Genomic DNA, 19,958 nt, shown 5'->3' on the forward strand with positions numbered 1-19,958 from the left:
CTTTCTCACCACGGCGAGAGCAGGTTAAGTGAAGAGGAAGCGAAATTCTCTAAAGAGTTGGTGTAAGAGGTTAAAACCAGCGAGGAGCACACGCGGGTTAGAGGCCCCTGGCACGGCCGCAAACCCGGGGCCCAGGGTCCCCACGACCGCGCGGCGGTCAGGACCGGAAGGCGGTCGGCTAGCGGCCGACGTCATAGGGAAGCGCCGGGGAGAGGGGGCGGGACTTCCGGCTGCGGCGGGGGCCCCTGAGGTCCGGAAGCGGAGCCGCCGAGCGGAGCGGCGACTGAGGTGCGCGTTCCCGCTCGGCGCTTCCCCGCGGAGCTCGCGTCCCGCCGGGGTCCCTGCGGCGGGCAGCAGCGGGGCCTCTGTGTCTGCACTCCGGGTAGGGATGCGCGTGTTTGCTGTCCTCTTAGTCGTGTGTGTTGAGCTGAGAGGACCCGGGCCCCCCTCGGGAACGCCGCGGCGCGTGTGCGCCCGGGAGGCCCGCAGGCGAGGGGAGGCCCAGTGAGGTCAGGAACGAGGAGGAGGAGACCTGGAACAAGAGCCCTGTTGCCGTAAATGATTTCCTTGTTTGTTTTAAAATTTGGGATTCGTTTCTATGATTAAAAAAAAAATTTTTTTTTTGGGATTCGTTTTGGGATTCGTTTCTAAAAAAAAAAAATCTTTGCGAGTTACAAAGACAAAACTCGAAGGACTTTGTTTCTGAAATCAGTGTTCCTCATATTGGGGCGGAGGACTCCCCGTTAAATATTTCAGGGAGCCTGAATTGTTTTGGAAAGATGTCAACATGGGGCGCCCGCTGGCTCAGTCTGAAAAGCCTCGACTCTTGATCTCGGGGACCTGAGTGAGAGTCCACATTGGGTGAAGAGATTACTTTAAAAAAAAAAAAAAAAGGGACGCCTCAGCGGTTTAGCGCCTGCCTTCGGCCCAGGGCGTGATCCTGGAGATCCGGGATCGAGTCCCACGTCAGGTTCCCTGCATGGAGCCTGCTTCTCCCTCTGCCCCCACCCCCCCCCCCCATGAATAAATAAAGTCTTAAAAAGGGGGGGGGGGCAAAACAAAAAAAAGCAACTAGAAAAGAATATTTAAATAAGCTGTATATCCAAGGTGGGACTTGAACTCAGGACCCCAAGATCAAGAGTCACATGCTCTACCAACTGAGCCAGCCACCTGCCCCAAAACTAAACTTTGTTTTAAAAAAATATAACGGAACATGTTTTAAATGTGAAATCGATTGGTCCAGGATATTTATTTGAAAAATACTTAAGTCATTCCTATCAGCCATAAACTGCCAGGCACTGAGTTCAATGTTAGTAGAGTCCTTGTCCTGGTAGCATGTACCACCTCGTCAGACAAGTAAGTAGCCTGGCAAAGACCAAACAGCGTCACAAACGCTATGATAGAGAGGTCGAGTGTGCTGTAAGAACTAGTAGGAGGGATGCTTGCAGCGAAGCTTGAGATGAGGAATAACTAGAGATGTAGCTGAAGTTTTGTGGAAAACTTTGAGCCAAGTTTGCAATGTAGCCTGGCAGCCATGGATTTCAAATACACACTGGGAACGATATGAGTGCACTGATCAGATTTGCACTAACTCCAAATGGGTTAGAGGTGAGGCAGAGCAGATCTGGACGCTAGAGGATGCAGTTAAGATAATGGGATTCAAAAGAAGTGACTGGAGTCAAGATGTACTTAGAAAATAAAGGGACTATAATTCCGCTGGATTATATATGGTGGGTGTGAGGGCGGTAATAAAATGACTCCCAGTTTCTGGCTTCAGCAAATGGATGAATACCTGTCTGTAGCCCTCTTTTTTTTTTTTTTTTTTCCAATCTAAAATTTTACATGTGAGGTCTAATCTATCTCCATGGCTTCAGTCACCATTCAACACAAGAAACACTTCAAATCAACATATTAAAATCTCTCGGAGGGCAGCCCCGGTGGCGCAGCGGTTTGGCGCCGCCTGCAGCCCGGGGTGTGATCCTGGAGACCCTGGATCGTGTCCCACATCCGACTCCCTGCTTGGAGCCTGCTTCTCCCTCTGCCTGTGTCTCTGCCTCTTTCTCTCTCTCTCTCTGAATAAATAAATAAATAAATCTTAAAAAAAAATAAAATAAAATCTCTCGGGACGCCTGGGTGGCTCAGCATCTGCCTTCGGCTCAGGTTGTGATCCCAGGGTCTTGGGATCGAGTCCCACATCAGGCTCCTTGCAGGGAGTCTGCTTTGGCCTCTGCCTGTGTTTCTGCCTCTCATGAACAAATAAATAAAATCTTAAAAAAAAAAAAAAAAGATACTCTCTTTCCCTTCCCTTTCCAAATTGCTGATCCGAACCCAAGGCAGCCGCTTAATAGACCGAGGCACCCACGCACTTCTATTTTGTTTTTGAATAAGTAGGTCTTCCTCTGTTTCTTTTTTGAAAACATAAGAGCATTAATAAAGCAGCTCCTAAGGGTTTTTTTCAGTAGATGCCATCCTCTTTAGCTTTTCTGCCCTTCGTCTTCTTGTCTTGACGTGTTGCTTATGTTAAGGATCTTGTGTTTGGGTCTGTATCCGGACTCAGTATAGAATGGAGAAGAATACAGTGTCATGATCTCCCCCTTTCAGCAGTACATTACTTTGTTACCCAGAAATACTGTTATCCTGGGCCCCTAAATACAAATCTAAAAAAGATCTTCAAGGTATTCTTTTCCCTGAAGCAATAGTGAAATTCATGTCTAAAATAACCCAAATAAGTTAAACTTTTAGCCTGGTGAGTGATTACAGGCTCTAGGCCACAGGAGTCTAGGAAAAATTAATGGAATAGCAAATAACGTTGAGCTTACTTTGTGTTTCAAAAATCAGTTGCTTTTTGGGGGTCTCAAATTTATACTTGCACAATTAGTTGACAGGTTTTAAACATCTTTATCTAACTTTGCATTACATTTTGCTTCTTTTATAGGGGTCTTACATGTCTGTTTTCCTCAAAATGAATGGTAGTATCATCTTAAGATCTTTGGCCAGATTTTTGGTGCCATTTACCATTCCTAGGAAGAGAAGGGTTTTATGTTCAGGAGTTCTGCAACGATACTTGTCTTCCAAGATACCAGCTGTGTCCTATCCCAATAAGGAGAGTACATCACCTCCTGAAAAGCTGGAATTGGATAGTTGGAAAATTACGATGAAATCTAGTGTGCAAGATGTTTCAGCTGACTCAGGTAGCAAAGATGAAGATCCTGTAGTTGCCATGAAGGAGTTAATTGAGATGTGGAGATTGCTTGGCAGAGAAGTACCAGAACACATCAGTGAAGAAGAACTCAAAACTGCCATGGAATGTGTTTCTAAATCATCAAAGAAAAAATACTTAAGATATTTATATATCAAGGAAAAAGCAAAAAAAGCTAGGCAAACAAAAAAGGAATTGAAAGCAGCAACAAAGGAAAAAGCAATAAAAGACCAGCTGCTAGAAACCACTAAGGAAGATAAACAGCAAAACTTTCTATTTCTACGACTTTGGGATAGGAATATGGACACTGCTATGGGCTGGAAAGGTGCTCAGGCCATGCAATTCGGGCAGCCTTTGGTTTTTGACATGGATTATGGTAACTATATGAAACCAAAAGAACTTCGGAATACTGTTTGCCAACTTTTAGAATCTGAAGGATGGAACAGAAGAGATGTCGATCCTTTCCATATTTATTTCTGCAACCTTCAAGTAGGTGGTGTTTATCATAAAGAGTTAGTTAGACGTTATGAAGAAAAATGGAGTAAATTGCTTTTAACAACAACAGAAAAGTCTTACATAGATTTATTCCCAAAGGATAGTATTATATATTTAACTGCAGATTCTCCCAATGTTATGACTACTTTCAAGCATGATAAAATTTACGTGGTGGGGTCTTTTGTTGATAAAGGAACGCAGAAAGGCATATCCCTAGCCAAAGCAAAACGGCTGAAGCTGGCAACAGAATGCCTTCCATTAGATAGATATTTACAGTGGGATACTGGTACCAAAAATCTCACCTTAGATCAAATGATGCGTATTTTGTTATGCCTGAAAAACACTGGTAGTTGGGAAGAGGCTCTGAGGTTTGTTCCTAAGAGAAAACATGCTGGTTATCTGGAGATATCTCCGTCTTCTCAAGAAGAGCTTGTCAACAGATTGAAGAGGTCAAAGACTTTTAATTCATTTCCAAAAGACTCTCTAAAAATACACACACAGAAAAGGTGGCTTAAATGAGAATACTGGATAACTTAAATGGTCACAATATATGTAAATCAAACCATGATGCTGTATGCCTCCAATTTATACTGTAATGTATGTCAGTTAATAAAACTGGAAGAGAAAAGGCAAACGGTGGAAATACAGTTCTGCTGGTATATTTCTTCCTAAATGGAATTCCACTTTTTCTTTCTTTTAAAGGTTTTCTTTCCAAACCGAAGTGTGTTTTTCCCCAATTAATTAAATTTCTGCAAAACTTTGGAAATATATTTTGTTTACTATAAAAATAATACTTTTTTTTTTTTTTTTTTAAGATTTTACTTATTCATAGACACAGAAAGAGAGAGGCAGAGACACAGGCAGAGGGAGAAGCAGGCTCCATGCAGGGACCCCGATGTGGGACTTGATCCCGGGTCTCCAGGATCACACCCCGGCTGAAGGAGGCGCCAAACCGCTGGGCCACTGGGGCTGCCCTAAAAATAATAGTCTTAGTTAAAAGAATTGTCCATGGGAATCCCTGGGTGGCTCAGCGATTTAGCGCCTGCCTTTGGCCCAGGGCGTGATCCTGGAGTCCTGGGATTGAGTCCCACATCAGGCTCCCTGCATGGAGCCTGCTTCTCCTGCTGCCTAGGTCTCTGCCTCTCTCTCTCTCTCTCTCTCTCTCTCTGTCTCTCATGAATAAATAAAATCTTTAAAAATAAATAGATAGGGATCCCTGGGTGGCGCAGCGGTTTGGCGCCTGCCTTTGGCCCAGGGCGCGATCCTGGAGACCTGGGATCAAGTCCCACATCAGGCTCCCGGTGCATGGAGCCTGCTTCTCCCTCTGCCTGTGTCTCTGCCTCTCTCTCTCTCTCTCTCTCTCTCTCTCTGTGACTATTATAAATAAATAAAAATTAAAAAAAAAAAGTTGGATGTTTAAGTGACTAAGTCACTCAGGCACCCCTATCATTTAAAAAAAAATAAAAATAGATAAAAAAATAAATGAATTGTCCAAGTTTGTTGAGCCCAGTAAAACAATTGTACTATTGCTGTAGCTTTTTTGTGAATATTTTTCAGTCTCAGACTCCATTCCCCACCCCTCTTTTTTTTTTCAGATTTTATTTGCGAGAGAGTGTGAGAGTGTATGCACATGAAGTGGGGGAGGGTCAGAAGTTGAGGGAGAAGCAGGCTCCCTGCTCAGGACCATCCCAGGACCTGGCGGTCATGACCTGAGCTGAAGGCAGACACTTAACCAACTGAGCCACCCAGGTGCCTCCCCTACTTTAAGATTGATTTATTGATTGATTTAGAGAGGATAGGAGGAGGGGTCGGGGGAGAGTGAATCCTCAGGCAGACTCCGTGCTGAGGGTAGAGGCCCCCTGATTCAAGGCTCCATCCCAGGACCCTGAGATCATGACCTAAGCTGAAATCAAGAGTTGGCTGCTTAACTAAGCCACCCAGGTGCCCCTCCATTTTCCTTCTAAAATATTCCTTTAACAATGCCAAAAACTACCATTTCATCAACAATTGATACAGAGGGATGCCTGGGTGACTCAGTGGTTGAGCATCTGCCTTCGGCTCAGAGTTTGATCCCGGGGTACCGGAAGAATGAGTCCCACATCAGGCTCCCTTCTAGGAGACTGCTTCTCCCTCTGCCTCTGCCTCTCTGTGTGTGTTTCGTGAATAAAGTCTTTACAAAAAACCGATAAAAGATTTTAAACTTCAGGTGGTGTGATTCACTTATTAAGGTAACATTTAGTACAATGCTGGGCATGTGTTAAGCACTAAAATTTATTGTTTAACCGAATCTTGGTTAAACAAAAAGTTAAGACATTCCTTGGTGTATCATGGGATTTGGCTATATTATTAAAAAATGGTTTTGGGGGTGTGTGTGAAATTGATTTCTTGTCCTCTTAGAAAAAAGGGGGAGTTATTTGATGAACATTACATACAGCACTTAGCACTTCCCTACTATAGTATAGAGAACTTTCCTTTTTTTTTTTTTTTTTTTTTTAGGTTTTATTTGCGAGTGAGGGCTGAGGCAGGAGCAGATTCCCTGCTGAGCGGGTAGCTGGTTGTGGATGTGGGGCTCCATTCCAGGACCCTGAGATCATGACCCCAGCTGAAATCAGATACAACCGACTAAGCCACCCAGGCGCTCCAGCTTTGCTTTTCTAGGAAAAACTTTCTTCAGCCATGTGATTTGAATGGAAGCTGCCATATTTTTACAGAGCTTATCCTGGCCACAGCTGATTACCCCAAAGGAGACACCTCATTCAAGCTTAGAGATGGGCATCTAACTTTAAGATCAGTCAGTCAGAACCCTTTCCTGGGATTTTTGGATTTGAGAGCTAAACCCATGTCACTATCCGATGGTGGGCTTTGACAGATAGGAAGCTCTGGAATTGATGGTGTCTTTCCTTTTTATAAAGCAAGACCGGCTATGTAGTAGGAGAGAGTGAAGCTTACATGAAAATAAGACCAGTTTTTGGAGCTGTTTAAATCCCTGTTTCCATTTATCCCTGAGGTCCAGCTGTGGATTTGCCTTTAGCCTTTATTGGTTGGTCAAACCTCATGTTATACTCTGGTAATCCCTCTCGTATATCCCCCTTTTTTTTTGCAAAGCCAGTTTGAGTTGGATTTCTGCCTTTTGCTACCTAGTAAGTCTTAACATACTTCAGAAAATGTGTATTTGTTTCCTAAGAGAAGAACTTTAGGAAATGTTGATTGTAGACTACCTGCTCCATTAAATTTTTTGAAAACATGGAAAATAGAGATGGATGGCCAACTACTTCTACCTAGTTTCTGAACTGGGAATGAACATGAGATGTGCAGTCCAATACATTTCTCAAGGAAGTATTTAATCTTTTACCAAATACTAAGTATCTACTCAATATGAAGTTTATACGAATTATTTAAACAACTAAGTTATAGGTGCTATAATAGTATCTGTAACTCAGTTGCTTAGTATCTTTCTTACGGATAAGGAAAATGTACTCAAAATTCAGCCTTTAAGTATAGTCTCAATTCAAAAGATGTCTCACTCTAAAGTCCTGGCTTTCAAAATATAAATTATGTCCTCTACAGTAAGGCGAGTATGAAGTGCAATGGAAAAACAATGGATGCCTAACCTAAACTCGTGAGTGGGATCTGGAGAGGCCTTCAGAAAACGATGTGTAGACTCAGACCTGGTGATAAATGCGTTCTGAATGAATTTCAACCTTTGGCCCAACCAAGTGGCAAGGTGCTAATACTTGAGCCATTTGAGATACAATAAAGATAAAATAGTACTGTGGTTAATTAAGAACAAGGGTTTAGGATTCCCGACAGGACTGGCACCTAGAGTGAGGCTCCTAGGACACCTTACTGATCTGCCAAGTCCCAGCCCAGGGAGTACCCCGGGTTCCAGCTCTGACACCTGAATTGTTTAATCTCTTGAAATTTGAGTTTTCCTCATCTATGAAAAGATTAGAAATAGTTCTTACTCATAAAACATCTAATATGGAGTCTGGCTCATAAATGCTAAGTAAATATTCACTAATTATCTAATTGAGACTACGTTCAAACGATACGGAATTTCTAAGAGTATATGCAAGTTTGTCCTTGAGTGTATTTTTTGAGTCCCGGGATCGAGTCCCGCGTTGGGCTCCCGGCATGGGAGCCTGCTTCTCCCTCTGCCTGTGTCTCTGCCTCTCTCTCTCTCAATGTCTATCATAAATAAATAAAAATAATTCTTAAAAAAAAAGATATTTCACTGGGATAACACTAGAATTTAAATTTTTTATTATTTTTTATTTTCTTTAATTTTTATTTATTTATGATAGTCACACAGAGAGAAAGAGGCAGAGACACAGGCAGAGGGAGAAGCAGGCTCCATGCCGGGAGCCCGATGTGGGATTCGATCCCGGGTCTCCAGGATCACGCCCTGGGCCAAAGGCAGGCGCCAAACCGCTGCGCCACCCAGGGATCCCTAGAATTTAAATTTTTTTAAACGATCATTTTCTTTCCAAATAGCTAAGTAGGGCAGCCCTGGTGGCTCAGCGGTTTAGCGCCGCCCACAGCCCAGAGCGTGATCCTGGAGACTCGGGATCGAGTCCCACATCAGGCTCCCTGCATGGAGCCTGCTTCTCCCTCTGCCTGTGTCTCTGCCTCTCTCTCTCTCTCTCCTCTCTGTGTATTCTCATGAATAAATAAATAAAATCTTCAAATAGCTAAGTGTAACTGATTTCTAAGACTCTTAACGCAGATAAATCATAAGGGCATGCTCATTCACAGTTTGAACTCATACAATTTTAATTCTCCAAATGGAATTTGGAACTTAACAAAACCCCAGATACTGCTTCGACTTCTCCAAACAATAGTCTGATTTCTCAGGCACTAAGTAGGAAGTAGTGGCCTTTTCTTTTTATCTAAAACACTGAATGATTTATAATATTCATCCACTTTGAAGGTAATTTTTTGTTGCCTACGTTCTAATTATCTTCTTACCTATTAGATGTTTTCATATAATACCATTTCTAGCTCTCTTCCTGCTCTTTTCAAACATGCTACCAACCTCCCAGATTTTAATTATTAAAACAATTTTAAAAGAAGTCTTGGGATGCCTGGGTGGCTCAGCGGTTTGGTGCCTGCCTTTGACTCAGGGCATGATCCTGAGTCCTGGGATCAAGTCCTGCATTGGGCTCCCTGCATGGAGCCTGCTTCTCCCTCTGCCTATGTCTCTGCCTCTCTGTATCTCTCATGAATGAGTAAATAAAATCTTTTTTTTTAAAAAAGAAGTCTTTACTTGTTAACTATTATCCGTACTATATTACCCAGTTTAAGTTCTGAATACCTAGGCCAGCTCCTTTAAGCAATTATTCAGAACACTGTTTTTGTTTCCTCCCCATACTGCCTTTCAATAGCATATGTGCATTTAAAACTCCCAGTAGGGATCCCCAGGTGGTGCAGCGGTTTATCGCCTGCCTTTGGCCCAGGGCGCGATCCCAGGATCGAATCCCACGTTGGGCTCCCGGTGCATGGAGCCTGCTTCTCCCTCTGCCTGTGTCTCTGCCTCTCTCTCTCTCTGTGTGACTATCATAAATAAATAAAAATTAAAAAAAAAATCCCAGTAGTCATATTAAAAATAAGCAGGTGAAATTAACTTTAATATATTTTAATTAATACATATGCCCACATATTATCATTTTGATTTGTAATCAGCATAAAAACTAATGAGATTTTAATTCATGTTCTCTTTTTATATACTAACCCTTCAAAATCCGGTATGTGTTTTAATGGTGACAGCATATCTTAACTTGAATGCCAAATTTTCAATGCTTAAAGTAAAATGCAGTCCTATCAAAACAGTAGAGTTGTGCTTCCATTTTTTTTAGTTTAAATCAAGTAATATTAAAAGTTCAGTTCTTCATTTGTGCTACCTACGTTTAAAGTGCTTAATAGTCAATGGAGCCAGTGGCTGCCACATGGAATAGTGCAGCTGTAGGCTACCGCTTGATAATCGTGTGAGCTGTTTTGTGTTTGCATCAAAACAGCCAGATTCAGTGGCCACTTCATACGAATTAATGAACTGTTGCATATCACCCTGAACTCTTCCCTCTTTGGAATACTTCTCCCTTGAATTCTAAACCACAGTAATTGATTTTTCTCACTTTAGCAGCTTCCTCATTGGCTCATTTATTCGGCAAATATTTATTTGAGCACTTATAATGTGCCTAAAAGTGTTTTAGGTGTTGGTGATACTGTGGTGAACAAAATATTCCCAGCCTTCATGGATATTAAAGTCTGGTGAGAAAAAAAAAATTCTGGTGAGAGAAAGGAGACAGACATAAATATGTTAAAAGTCAGATGGTAATAAGTGATAACGAAGGTTGTCAAATGACAAAAATAATACAATATAATTTAGCAACAAGTTTGATGTCCTTTATTCAAGGGAAAACAATCCATGGATTGGGGGAGTACAGTGCCTAACAGCAGTGGTACACTATTCAGAGAGATTCGGGGCAAGAGAGAGTTTTATAGAGCATCAGAAGGGGCAATTCAAAAACAGAGCTAAGAGGTCTTTTCTCAGGTAAGATAAACTAGCGAAAGCTGAGGTCTGTGACTGGTCTATGTTAGATTTTCTTGGCACTTTTGTTTCCCATAAGTGCAGGTTGACTTAGGTTTAGACTTGTGACTTGGACTGGGCCACTGGATCAAGCCCCCATTTTGTGGGTCTTGCCTGACATCAAATTAACTTTAGCAAGGTTAAGAAAGGAAGCAGAATGCTGGGGTGAGGTGGCATTACTATCTTATAAAAGGTGATTGAGGTATACCTTCTAAGCAGGTTGCTCACTGCACACCTCTCCAAGCCATGCACTCTGGTGCAGGGCCATGTTTGCTAGAAGGAAGAAACACCATTTTCTTCAGACTAAGGCATTATTTGCCTTTAAGCCATGTACTTAAAAAAAAAAAAAAAAAAAAAGCCATGTACTTAAAGGATCGTATCCAATAAAAGAGTATCCCTTTTCTAATTTGCACAAAGACTGATAAAATGACACTGAAACAGAGACCTGAAGGACGAAAGAGTAAGCTATGGAGACATGGATGGAGTTCCAAGTAAAGGAAAGATTGAATGCAAAAGCCTGAGGGTTCAAGGTACAAGCAGGCTAGTGTGGCTGAAACCGAGTGGGTAAAGAAAGCTGAAGATGAAGTTAGAGGAGTAGCTGCAGGTCTGTCATATAAGCCTCTTAGTCCATCCTAAGAACTTTGGTCTCTACTGTGAATGAGATGGGAAGATCAGATGGTCCTGAACAAAGAAATGACATATTCGGGATCCCTGGGTGCCTCAGCGGTTTGGCGCCTGCCTTTGGCCCAGGGCGCGATCCTGGAGACCCTGGATCTAATCCCACGTTGGGCTCCCGGTGCATGGAGCCTGCTTCTCCCTCTGCCTGTGTCTCTGCCTCTCTCTCTCTCTGTGACTATCATAAATAAATAAAAATTAAAAAAATAAAATCTTAAGAAATGACATATTCTTGATGTTATAACAGAAGAATTAGGGGGCACATGGGTGGCTCATTGGTTAAGCATTGGCCTTTGGTTCAGGTCATGGTCCCGGGGTCCTGGGACCCACCTGCATCAGGCTGCCTGCTCAGTGTGAATCTGCTTCTCCCTCCCTCTCTCTTTCTCTCTCTGTCCCTGCCCCTGCTCACTCTCTTTCTCTCTCTCTCAAATTATTTTTTAATTTTATTTTTTAATTTTATTTTTATTTATTTACTTATGATAGTCAGAGAGAGAGAAAGAGAGAGAGGCAGAGACACAGGCAGAGGGAGAAGCAGGCTCCCATGCACCGGGAGCCCGATGTGGGATTCGATCCCGGGTCTCCAGGATCGCGCCCTGGGCCAAAGGCAGGCGCCAAACTGCTGCGCCACCCAGGGATTCCATCTCTCAAATATTTTTTAAAAAAGAATTAGAATACATGAGGGCAGGGATTTTTTTGTTGAAGATTTTATTTATTTATGCATGAGAGACACAGAGAGAGAGAGGGAGGCAGAGACATAGGCAGAGGGAGAAGCAGGTTCCATGCAGGGAGCCTGACGTGGGACTTGATCCTAGGTCTCCAGGATCACGCCCTGGACTGAAGGCAGCACTAAAGCTGAGCCACTGAGGCTGACTGAGGGCAGGGATTTTTTTTTTTTTCCCTGATTTATTCACTGCTGTATTCCTGGGGTCCTAGCACATAACAAGTACTTAGAATTTTCTTTAGTGGATGAATCAGATTCATCTTAAAAGGACTGCTTTGGTTGCTGTATTGAGACAAGATTCTATAAGGGGGACCAGTTAGGAAACTATTGCAGTCACAAAAGTGAAAGAACAGTGGTTTGGAAGAAGGTTCTGGGTACCACAGTACCACAGTAGGTACCAGATACCAAAGAGATATTGGAGATAGTGAGTATAAACAATCCTCTCAAAGAGTTCCCATGTGACGGAAAATGGTACCAAGCTAGAGGAAGACACAAGATCAAAAGAAGTCTTCTTTCTTGATGAGAGATATGAAAACATGTATGTATGCTGTTGGGAATGATCCAGTTATGGAGGATAATCTGATGATCTGACGAAACAGTGGAGTGAGAGGAGTGATGCTCTTGTGTGTAAACAAGAGGATGGGATCTATTGCATAAGTAACAGAGAAGAAAAAATTTAAGTACAAATGCAGGTACCACACCACAGAGATGGTGAGAATATGCAGTTCTGTTTTGATTTCTATTATTTTCTCCATGAAAATAAGGAGCAAAATCATCGACCTAGGGGGAGAGTAAATACTCTCCAAAAAAGTTTGGAGAGCAGAGAACGTGTAAAAATAGTCTAAGAAAGTGAATTTATTAGGGCAGTGGTTCTCTAAGTGTGGTCCCCAGTCCAGCAGGATCCACATCATTTGGGAAATGGTTAGAAATGTGCATTTGGGGGCCCCGCTGAGTCTACCTGAATCAAGAACTCTGGCAGTGATACCAGAGTTTCAACTGCGTTTTATTAACAGGCCCTGGTCATTCTGATGTATACGGAAATTTGAGGATGTTATAGGGAAATATAGTAAGATTCCAAAGCTATATTACGAATCTACTCACAGGTGGGGCAGGGCAATGCGCCTGGGTGGCTCAGTTGGTTAACTATCCGACACTTGGTTTCTGTTCAGTTCATGGTCTTGGGGTTGGAGATTGAGCCCCACGTCAGGCTCTGTACTGGGCATGGAGCCTGCCTGGGATCCTCTCTCTTACTCTTCCTTGACTTTCCCCACGTCCCTCCCTAAAAACAACAACAACAAACCACGACTCATGGTGGGACATAGAGGCTTCAGTCATGGAATGAGTAAGTCACAAGAATAAAAGGCCCAGCATAAAGAATACAGTCAGTGATAACTGTAACAGCATAGTATGGGGACAGATGGTGGCTACACTTGTGGTGAGCATCACATAATGTAGACTTGTCAAACCACTGTGTTGTACACTTGAAACTAATTTAACATTGTGTGTCAATTACACTAAGAAAACCCTAAATAGGGATCCCTGGGTGGCGCAGCGGTTTAGCACCTGCCTTTGGCCCAGGGCTCGATCCTGGAGACCCGGGATCGAATCCCACATCGGGCTCCCGGTGCATGGGGCCTGCTTCTCCCTCTGCCTGTGTCTCTGCCTCTCTCTCTCTCTCTGTAACTATCATAAATAAATAAAAAAAAATTAAAAAAAAAAAAAAAAAAAAAAAAGAAAACCCTAAATAAATAAAAGAATATACTCACAGTGAAACTCTGATTGGCTACTTTTCCTCTCTGGTTTTGTTGTAGCTCTCTGCCTGAATTCCAAGTTTGTTTCGTCTCTTGCCTTTTCAGTGTCCCAGTTTCGTCTTCCGTAAAAATGAGAGTATAGTAGCACTAAATTCATGGGGTTGTTGTGATAATTTAATGCACCTGATTTCATGTTAAAAACTATCAAACTATGCATAGCAAACTGTGCAAGTATACTTGGCATATAGCAGACATGAACAAATGTTGAATATCCTAGCTGCCATCTCACACATCTAAATTAAAATAATAGTTGCTCATATTACCTCCTATTTCCAGCTTTTTAAATCATTATTTGAATAGCTCTTTAGAGGTTAATAGGTACTGCTAAGCAAATGCCCATCATGAGCTAAGCACTCTGTATTACAATTTTTACCAGCATTATCTTGCTTAATCTTCTCAGAAATCCTATATTACATTTTTATAGTTGAACATTTTCAATAAAATTGTTCAGTTCAAACTCACAGAATTAGCAAATGGCAGAGCTACAGTTTTGTTTTTTTTTTTTAATTTTTTAAAGATTATTTGAGAGAGAGTGAGAGCACTAGCAGGAAGAGCAGGAGAGGAGAAGCTGGCTCCCCCCTGACCAGGAAACCCCCCACCCCCACCCCCGCCCAATCACAATCCCAGCCAAAGGCCGACACTCAACTGAGTGAGCATCCGGGTGCCCCAGAATTACAGTTTAAATTCACTTTTGTCTAAAGCAATACTGCTGCTCTTTGCCCTGCACTACACTGCCTAACTCATTTGCAGAGGGTTATTGAAGCTTGCACCCAACTCTTCAATGAATATTTGTTGAAACTGGTGTAATCTAGGTCCTGGGGAAACAATGCTATGCAAGATGAGCACCATATAATCCTCCTGGAATTGACAAGCGAATGGATTATCTTCTAAGCCTTAATTTCTACAACGCAATATATGGAACTGAATCTGCTTCTACATAGCTGTATATGACCTCTCTGAACTTCATTTTCCTCACTCAAAAATAAAGGCATCTACAAATAAATAATATCACATAAAAATGTCATAAAAGTGTTTATATCTCCATTTAAAAAGTTATAGGGCAGCCTCCAAGCTGGCTCCACGCAGGGAGCCCGACGCGGGACTCGATCCCGGGACCACGGGGTCAGGCCCCGGGCGGAAGGCGGGCGCTAAACCGCTGAGCCACCCAGGGATCCCCTGACTACGTGACTTTAGACAAATTATCCGTTTAGCCTCAATTCTCCTAGTTAAAAAGCGGGTAATCCTGCACTGAACTGTGGTGGGGACTGAACAAGACGCAGGACACGAGAGGGCGCTCCATAAACACTGATCCTCCCACCCCAGGACGCTTTTTTTTTTTAATCACTTAAGTAATCTGTACACCCACATGGAGCTGGAGCTCAGGACCCAAGATCAAGTCCCACGCTCCTTTGAGCTAGCCAGGCGCCCCCACTGGCCCCTCCCCCCCCCTTTTTTTTAAAGCCCAGGTGATCCACAAAGACCAGAACGGAGCTGGCTCGCTTCAGCTGTCGTCTGACCCTGGTCCGCCGAAAGCTTAACAAGACCTCGCCGCCGCTCCCGGAGTCACGCTCCCACTTCTCTGGACCCCGGGAGCCTAAGCAAGGTCCCGCCAGGCCCCGAGCCGTCCTCCGGAGACACGCAGCCCAACCTTTCCCGCCCTTCCTGCAGAGGCGCCGGGGGATGACGTCACACCCGCTTCCGTTTCCCAAACGGCCTCCTCGGCCTTTCCCGGGCCGCTCTAGGCCGCCGCCTCGCCCGCCGGCTCCGAAACTCAATGGTGGCTGGGCGGGGCCGTGACGTCCTTGGCGTGGCTGCAGGGGAGGCCGCGGCGGGGAAAATGGCGGACGGGAAGGCGGGAGAGGAGAAGCCCGAGAAACCGCAGCGAGCTGGAGCCGCCGGAGGTGAACACAACCCCAGCGTCGCGGGCTGCGTGGGGTGCTCTGGGCCTCTGTTTGGGCTCCCCGGGGTGGGGGGTAGGACGGGGGCGAGCACGGGCGGGTCTGGCGCTCGCCCGGCCAGGTGCTGGGCCCAGGCGACACCCGGGCACGCCCGGCGCGGCCCGCCGGGATCCGGGCCCACCTCGCCTCCTTGCCGGGGCAGAGCCGGCCCCCGCGGAGGCCCCGCTTCCGAGGAGGAGGGACAGGGGTGCCCGGAGGGGGCTCGGGCTCGGGGTGGGACCCGCAGCGGCCGCGCGGGAGCCGCCGCCGCACCGCAGACGACCGCGCACGGCTCCGCGCGCGCCCGGGCCGCGTCCCCGGCCGTGGCCGCCGCGCCGGCCCCAGGCCCCGCAGTAGTCCGTTCGCTTCTCCCTGTCGGCCCGGAGGTGGAGCGGCCCCGGCCTGCCCCCGCGAGCTCCGGGCCGATGCCGCCGTGAGGCGGGGCGGGGCGGCGCGGAGACGGACCTTTGCCGCCCGCCGGTGGCCGCCGCGGGCCTAGGGCTAGGGTTTCACCGCCTTCCCCGAGTTAGGCTCTCGGCCGCCAGCTGCGGGGCCGAGGTCGGGCGGCTCCACCCGCGCGTGGCGCGTCCTGTGGCGGCGCCCCCGCCTGCCCGCCCCCGGCCTGCCCCCCCCCCCCCCCGCCCGGTCCCCGAGCGCGGGGGGGCAGCGTCTCTCCAGGCCCCCGCCCCCCTTTGTGGTAGCGAGGCGGGTACCTCGGCACGTGCGGCGCGGTCAGGACATCCTTAGAAACGTTTTCCTTTCCGTTCTGACTCCCTCCCATCTTACCCCTCAAGTATTTAGTTTGAGAAAACACCGAAGATGAATAGCGTGCGAAGGCAGTCAGGAGGACGTCACTAGCCTGACGTGTAGAGGTGAACTGCCTTTTGGCCACAAAAACTGAGGAAAGCGCAGGGTTCTCTGTTCACTAAACAGCGACTTAAACCATGTAGGACTATCCCATAAGGTCCCCCCAAACATCGTCTTGCAAGTCATTGAGTAAAATCACATATTTTTTTTTTTAAATGAGTAGTTTGAGGAAAAACAAAGATGTGTAACCTAAAGAATCTTAACTGGCTTTTAGACAGCCTTTTAACTTTGGAGCGTGGCTTATTAAGCGTCTCGAGAGCATGTGTTGATGTGTTGCCCACACGCACCTTAAGTGTCAGCGTAACTGGACTGTGTAATGTACCCCCCCCCCCCCCCCGCGAGGGATAATTAGACGTATAGTAGGAATGTTGGTGTTTCCGTTGTAGCCTGTTTTTGTATGTGGGGTGGTAGTGCACAATTAACTGGGGTGATTGGGATCAAAAATTATGGTATCCCTGTGGGTGATTTAGAATAAGTACTACCCACCCCTTACTGACTTCATCATAATTTGCCTTGGATGTGCCTGCCTGTACAAGAAAATCGTGATGTTGCATATAAACCATTTTTGAATGTCAAGATATTTTTTAATGAATTTGTACAGAGAAATCATAGCTAAAACATTTAACACCATGGAATCGCTGCATTGCAAATCTTGTGGCAAGTTGGCACTATTGTGAAACACTCTCAAACTTGTCTTAGGGGCTCATCCCAGCCGATTTTTAGTTCCTGTTGAACACCCGGATAAGTTGAAACTGTGATTTATTTATTTATTTTTTTTTTTTAATAAGTAGTTGCGAATGAATTTATGTCAGTTAGAGAAGCTAGTTACTTGAACTTGTTCTCACCTTAAAGAGGAGTCTGGTAATGCTACGGATAAGGCTTTGGGCAGATTTTTATTCTTCTTTTGGCTAAAATTTTGTAGCTCCTTGAAATATAAATCTTAAAAAAAAAAAAAGCTGTCCATATCATAACCATGGTAATCCTGTGCTATTTTAAGTTATCTAAGAACTACTTTAATGAAATCGACATTCATTATGCCTGCCACTAGGAGGGTCTTGACTATGTTTTCCTATAAGCTGCTCACCAGTCTTTTTGGAGAGGTAACTATGTGCCCTTTTTTCAGATGAAGCTACCAGAATACAAATGGGTCATGAGGATATACCCTTATAGACTTAAACTTTCTTATTAGGTACTTTTTTTTTTTTTTCAGAGTAAGGTGACTTTGTCCTCCAATGCCCACCTTTCCTCTCCAGCTAATCAGTGGAAAAGAAAAAAAAAAAGCTAGTACCATGTGTACCACGTGTAATTTGATTTCACATTAACTACACACTTTGTTAGCTCAAAATGAATGCAAACTAGATGAAAGTCCCTTTTGTGAAATATTCTCTGGTAAAGCATCTAGTACTTTTATACAATTATATGCATGTTTTGCTATAAATTGTGATTTTCTTATTTTTAAAAACGAATTACCGTATTCATTTATTCATTCTTTAAAATGTAAGTCACATGGCTAAAATTTTTCACATTGCTAATCTATGGTCATCTAAAAATTTTGTTTTTAATGGTCCAAAATATAAAGATCTCCTTAAATAAATTGAAAACAGCAGTTCTTGATTAAAAGCCCCCAAATGCCAAAGTGTAGTACGTGTTGTATTTAAAGAAAAACACTTTAATGGACTTAGAAATAAATATTGATATTTAGTGATATATTTCAAAGTTCACCTTAGGTTGAAATAATTTTCTCTTCTAATGACCTATATAAAGACTTGTAGAATCTAGTAACAGTTGCGTTGATAATATTTGTCTGTCACATTTTTCCATTTTCATTGCTTATTCCATTTGCTTTATTTCTTAAATGTTATGTGTATTTACTACATAATTGTTAGAAGAGGATTACCTAAAGAGAAAATAACAGCTCCAATCCATATGACACATTGAGCCATTTAAGGCTAAGTAAGAGTACTAATTGTACACTCCCCTTCTTCCTTCACTCCCTTTCCCCCATCTCTTCATTGAAGAGTAGGTATTTTCTAAAGCTGTTGAGTATTTACAGTTGCTTTAAAAAAAAAAAAAAAAAACTTAAAGAGTTAAGTGCAGCCAAACAGTTATTTACTATCTTCAAAAATAATTTGTTGGATCTGGAATCAGTCATGTTTAGAAATGACCTGCTGGGGCACCTGGGTGGCTCAGTTGGTTGAGTGCCTGCCTTTAGCTCAGGTCGTGATCCTAGGGTCCTGGGATGGAGTCCCATGTCAGGTTCTCTGCTCAGTGAGGAGTCTGCTTCTCCTGCTCCCTCTGCTTGTGTTCTCCGTCTCTCATCAAATAAATAAAATAAGTTCTAAAAAAATAAAAAGGAAATGACCTGCTAGGCATAGTATGTTTCATCCCCCCATGTGGACATGAGATGTGGATGGTCTTAATAGTTTGCCTCTTAAGGTGACGAGAAAGCAAATGTGAATAAAACTGAGTTGCTGCCAGTTGATTCCTTAATTAGTGGCAGTTTTCCCAACTCTCTGTTGATGCTACCTTTTCTATAGCAGTGTCTATAGAAATCTTCCCTATAGCATCATGGGATTGGACAGTTAGTATTGTGTTCCATATGTTATCACATACTAGTTCAGCCAGTTGTCACACTTAATGGCATTAATATTACAGTAAGATTTATGTTTTTCACTTTGTTTTATACTTATGCTTTAGTTTTTCTAGATCCTTGTTCAGAATTATTTTCTGGGTAAAAGACCTAGAATTAAGAAAACATAGGTTTTTTATTTTCTTTTATAAGAACTAGAAGTCTTGACTAATTATGTGAAGCTCTTGGGTCACATTTCAAAGAGCAGAATATAGTGCAGTCAAGACTAAATGTTCTTTATGCTGTTTGGTGTTTTTCGGAGTTTGTGTTTGTACAGAATTTGTGCCTTAGTGTATAGATTCTTTATGCAAACTCAGTGCATTTTCTGTATGTTCCCGTATGTAGAGACTACAGTTGCAGTTTTAGCTGTCAGTCAAAAAGAAATAGTTATCACTGTTTGGGTTCTACAGTAAAATTCATACTTGATTAAAACTGAACAGAATGCAGAATAAAATTTAGAATGATGTTTTTAGTTATAAATTTAGGCTTTGAAAAAATTAATGTTGGCATAATAGTTTCTTTTTTTATAAATTCTAAATTGATGTTTTTCTTTAAAGATTTGTTTATATGAGAGTGAGCGAGCATGGGGGTTGTGCAGAGGGAGAAGCTGATGCTACTGAGTGGGGAGCCTGATACGGGGCTCCATCCCAGGACCCCAGCTGGAGTCACGACCTGAGCTGAAGGCAGACGCTTAACTGAGCCACTCAAGCACCCCTAGAAATTCTAAATTGATTTCTGTATTTCAACCATTGAATGTTGATCTTACATTCTTTAGGTGCTTTTATAATTTCATATCTAAATAAGTAAATGGCACCTCCAGCAACCATTTCAGTACTATCTTTGTCTCCTGGGGAAATCCCAAATCCTAATCCTACTTAGTACCTCCCCTGCATTGTTATTACAACTTTTACCACCTATCCAAAGAGAATAAAGAATTCCTGTTACCTTTGTTCTAAACAAAATCAAATGTTCTGTTCAAAGTGCTTATTAATCTAGAGACCTCATCATTCCAAAATTATACAGATTGAGAGCTTGTAG

At 43.5% G+C, this 19,958-nt stretch overlaps 2 protein-coding genes and 1 long non-coding RNA gene across 9 annotated transcripts in view; 2 read left to right on the plus strand and 1 right to left on the minus strand.

The window, feature by feature from the left end:
• Window positions 1–4,341, plus strand: TRMT10C (tRNA methyltransferase 10C, mitochondrial RNase P subunit). 5 transcript variants are annotated; one of them, XM_038582676.1, is made up of 2 exons: window positions 1–23; window positions 2,936–4,341. In XM_038582676.1, the coding sequence occupies exon 2, from the start codon at window positions 2,945–2,947 to the stop codon at window positions 4,211–4,213; it is 1,269 nt and encodes a 422-aa protein (XP_038438604.1). In that variant the 5' UTR covers window positions 1–23; window positions 2,936–2,944; the 3' UTR covers window positions 4,214–4,341. The 5 variants fall into 5 exon arrangements, with proteins under 5 accessions (XP_038438604.1, XP_038438602.1, XP_038438601.1 ...); XM_038582674.1 differs by lacking the exon at window positions 1–23 and adding an exon at window positions 188–288; XM_038582673.1 differs by lacking the exon at window positions 1–23 and adding an exon at window positions 227–382.
• LOC111093812 lies at window positions 2,302–15,471 on the minus strand. Of its 2 annotated transcripts, XR_005383212.1 has the most exons (5): window positions 15,005–15,471; window positions 13,443–13,546; window positions 12,778–12,955; window positions 3,997–4,177; window positions 2,302–3,314 (listed from the first exon to the last, which is right to left on the minus strand). It is a non-coding gene; the product is annotated as an uncharacterized LOC111093812 (long non-coding RNA). The 2 variants fall into 2 exon arrangements; XR_005383213.1 differs by lacking the exon at window positions 12,778–12,955 and having other exon boundaries at window positions 2,303–3,314; window positions 15,005–15,463.
• PCNP (PEST proteolytic signal containing nuclear protein) overlaps window positions 15,233–19,958 on the plus strand; it is an 18,030-nt gene continuing 13,304 nt past the window's right edge. The window contains exon 1 of one of the 2 annotated variants that reach the window (XM_038582677.1): window positions 15,233–15,388. In XM_038582677.1, the coding sequence (XP_038438605.1) occupies window positions 15,262–15,388 (127 nt within the window). In that variant the 5' untranslated portion in view covers window positions 15,233–15,261. The remainder of the gene's footprint in view (window positions 15,389–19,958) is intronic. The other variant, XM_038582678.1, reaches the window with a different exon arrangement.

Source organism: Canis lupus, chromosome 33, assembly GCF_011100685.1.
Source record: "Canis lupus familiaris isolate Mischka breed German Shepherd chromosome 33, alternate assembly UU_Cfam_GSD_1.0, whole genome shotgun sequence".
Taxonomy (NCBI): domain Eukaryota; kingdom Metazoa; phylum Chordata; class Mammalia; order Carnivora; family Canidae; genus Canis; species Canis lupus.

Bases quoted from the DNA above. Each gene is read 5' to 3' on its own strand.
- TRMT10C (XM_038582672.1), top strand. From the start codon at position 1,564: ATGAGTGCACTGATCAGATTTGCACTAACTCCAAATGGGTTAGAG. The intron at 1,609-2,935 runs GTGAGGCAGAGC...CTTCTTTTATAG, and splicing joins TAACTCCAAATGGGTTAGAG to GGGTCTTACATGTCTGTTTT.